Below are 1485 nucleotides of genomic sequence, written 5' to 3' on the forward strand. Positions count from 1 at the left end.
TTTTTAAAACCAGACCTTCTGGGATTGAATGCTAGCTCCGCCGCTCGGGCCCCCACGGTGCAAACGCACTTATTTCCTGCCAGGGATTCCTGTAACCATTTATTTTTTAGTAGGATCATTGAGATTTCCGAAGGGCTTTCGTTTTGTAAATATTTAGGCTCGGCTCAAGTGTCTTCCCGCCCCAGTGCACAGAGGTAAAGGCGCCCCTGGCTCTGGGTCGGGGTCCGCGGCCGCTCGCCGCAATCAACAAGTGCGTGGCCGCGGGGTGGCCCGCTCGCGTGTGTCGGCTCCCGGCTGGCGTCCCGGAAGACCCACCGCTTGCTCCTCAGAGTTTCCGTAGGAAAGATTGGAAGCCGGAGAGCTCTGGATGAGCAGGAGTCCGAAAGCATTTCAGACCGCGCTCACCTGCCCCAGGGGCGGGGCCAAGGTTCTACTACCAAGTGAGAAGTCCCCTCCCCAACCCGCACGTTAAAAAGTTTCAGGCCCGCAAAATTACCAGGACTCCGTGATGTTGGTTATAAAATTTATTGATCTCTCATTTAGGAATTAAGAGTAAAACCTTGAAAACACTGAAACAAAATAGACCCTTCCCTACCACCCAAACGAAATTCGAATACATTAGCGCGACGAAATATATCCAACAGATCACGGCAGAAATCACCAACTCAACAGCCTAAATGTGGACTGGACGGAAGCTGTCCCCGCAGCCAGCGGCGGCGAGGCGGGAGACACACGCACACCTGGCTATAAATTACATTGGCCTCAGCTGCCGCGCCGCTCCGCGCGGTCAGCCCCCCCCCCCCCAAACCCACCAGGAAAACCGCTGCAACGCGACCGGGGGAGGAGGCGTTGCGTTCTCGAGCCAGCCTCGCCCGAGAGTACGCTTCTCCTGTTCACTCACTCCTCGGCTAACAGCAAACTAATGACACAACATTTTCAAATGCAACAGAAAAACCCAGGAACCCAGGAGGAGGAGGGGGGGGGCGGCGGCTTTTTTTCTGCAAACATCACAGCGATTCCCAGCTTACAAAAGGGGAGGGAGGGGCAGCGGCGAGGGGGGAGGCGAGCTCTAGAAAGTCCCGCTCCCGCTGCTCCGGACTTTCTCGCTTTTGTACAAAACCCGACAGCTACGGCAAAACTTTCTGTCTTCCCCATCTCAGCGGTACAAGGCAACAGTCCCAGGCAAGCAAAGCTAAACAACAAGGCGTCCCAACTTGGGGGAGCGGGGCGGGATGGGGGCGAAGGGGCGGCGCGCGCAGGCGGGCGCTCAGATGTGGGTCAGCGGCACCGTTCCGTTGACGGCAGTCCCGGCGCCTTGGTAGTGCTGGTGGACGCTGTGCAGGCGGCCGCCGGGCAGCGGCGAGGCGGCGTCGGCCGCGTCCCCGCCGGGCGGCAGGTACATGCTGATCATGTCGCGCAGGTCGCCGAGGCACGCGCGCTGCGAGTGCGAGGTGATGGCTGGCGGCGGCGAGCTGGGTTCGGTCT

At 59.2% G+C, this 1485-nt stretch overlaps 1 protein-coding gene across 1 annotated transcript in view; it reads right to left on the bottom strand.

Annotated features, from left to right (window-relative positions):
* Positions 1–509: 509 nt before the first annotated feature.
* The window catches only part of SOX3 (SRY-box transcription factor 3), a 1378-nt gene continuing 402 nt past the window's right edge, over positions 510–1485 (bottom strand). Inside the window, exon 2 of the mRNA XM_029929711.1 lies at positions 510–1483. Coding sequence (XP_029785571.1) covers positions 1268–1483 — 216 coding nt within the window. The 3' untranslated portion in view covers positions 510–1267. The remainder of the gene's footprint in view (positions 1484–1485) is intronic.

The sequence above is a fragment of the Suricata suricatta genome, chromosome X (assembly GCF_006229205.1).
Source record: "Suricata suricatta isolate VVHF042 chromosome X, meerkat_22Aug2017_6uvM2_HiC, whole genome shotgun sequence".
NCBI lineage: Eukaryota > Metazoa > Chordata > Mammalia > Carnivora > Herpestidae > Suricata > Suricata suricatta.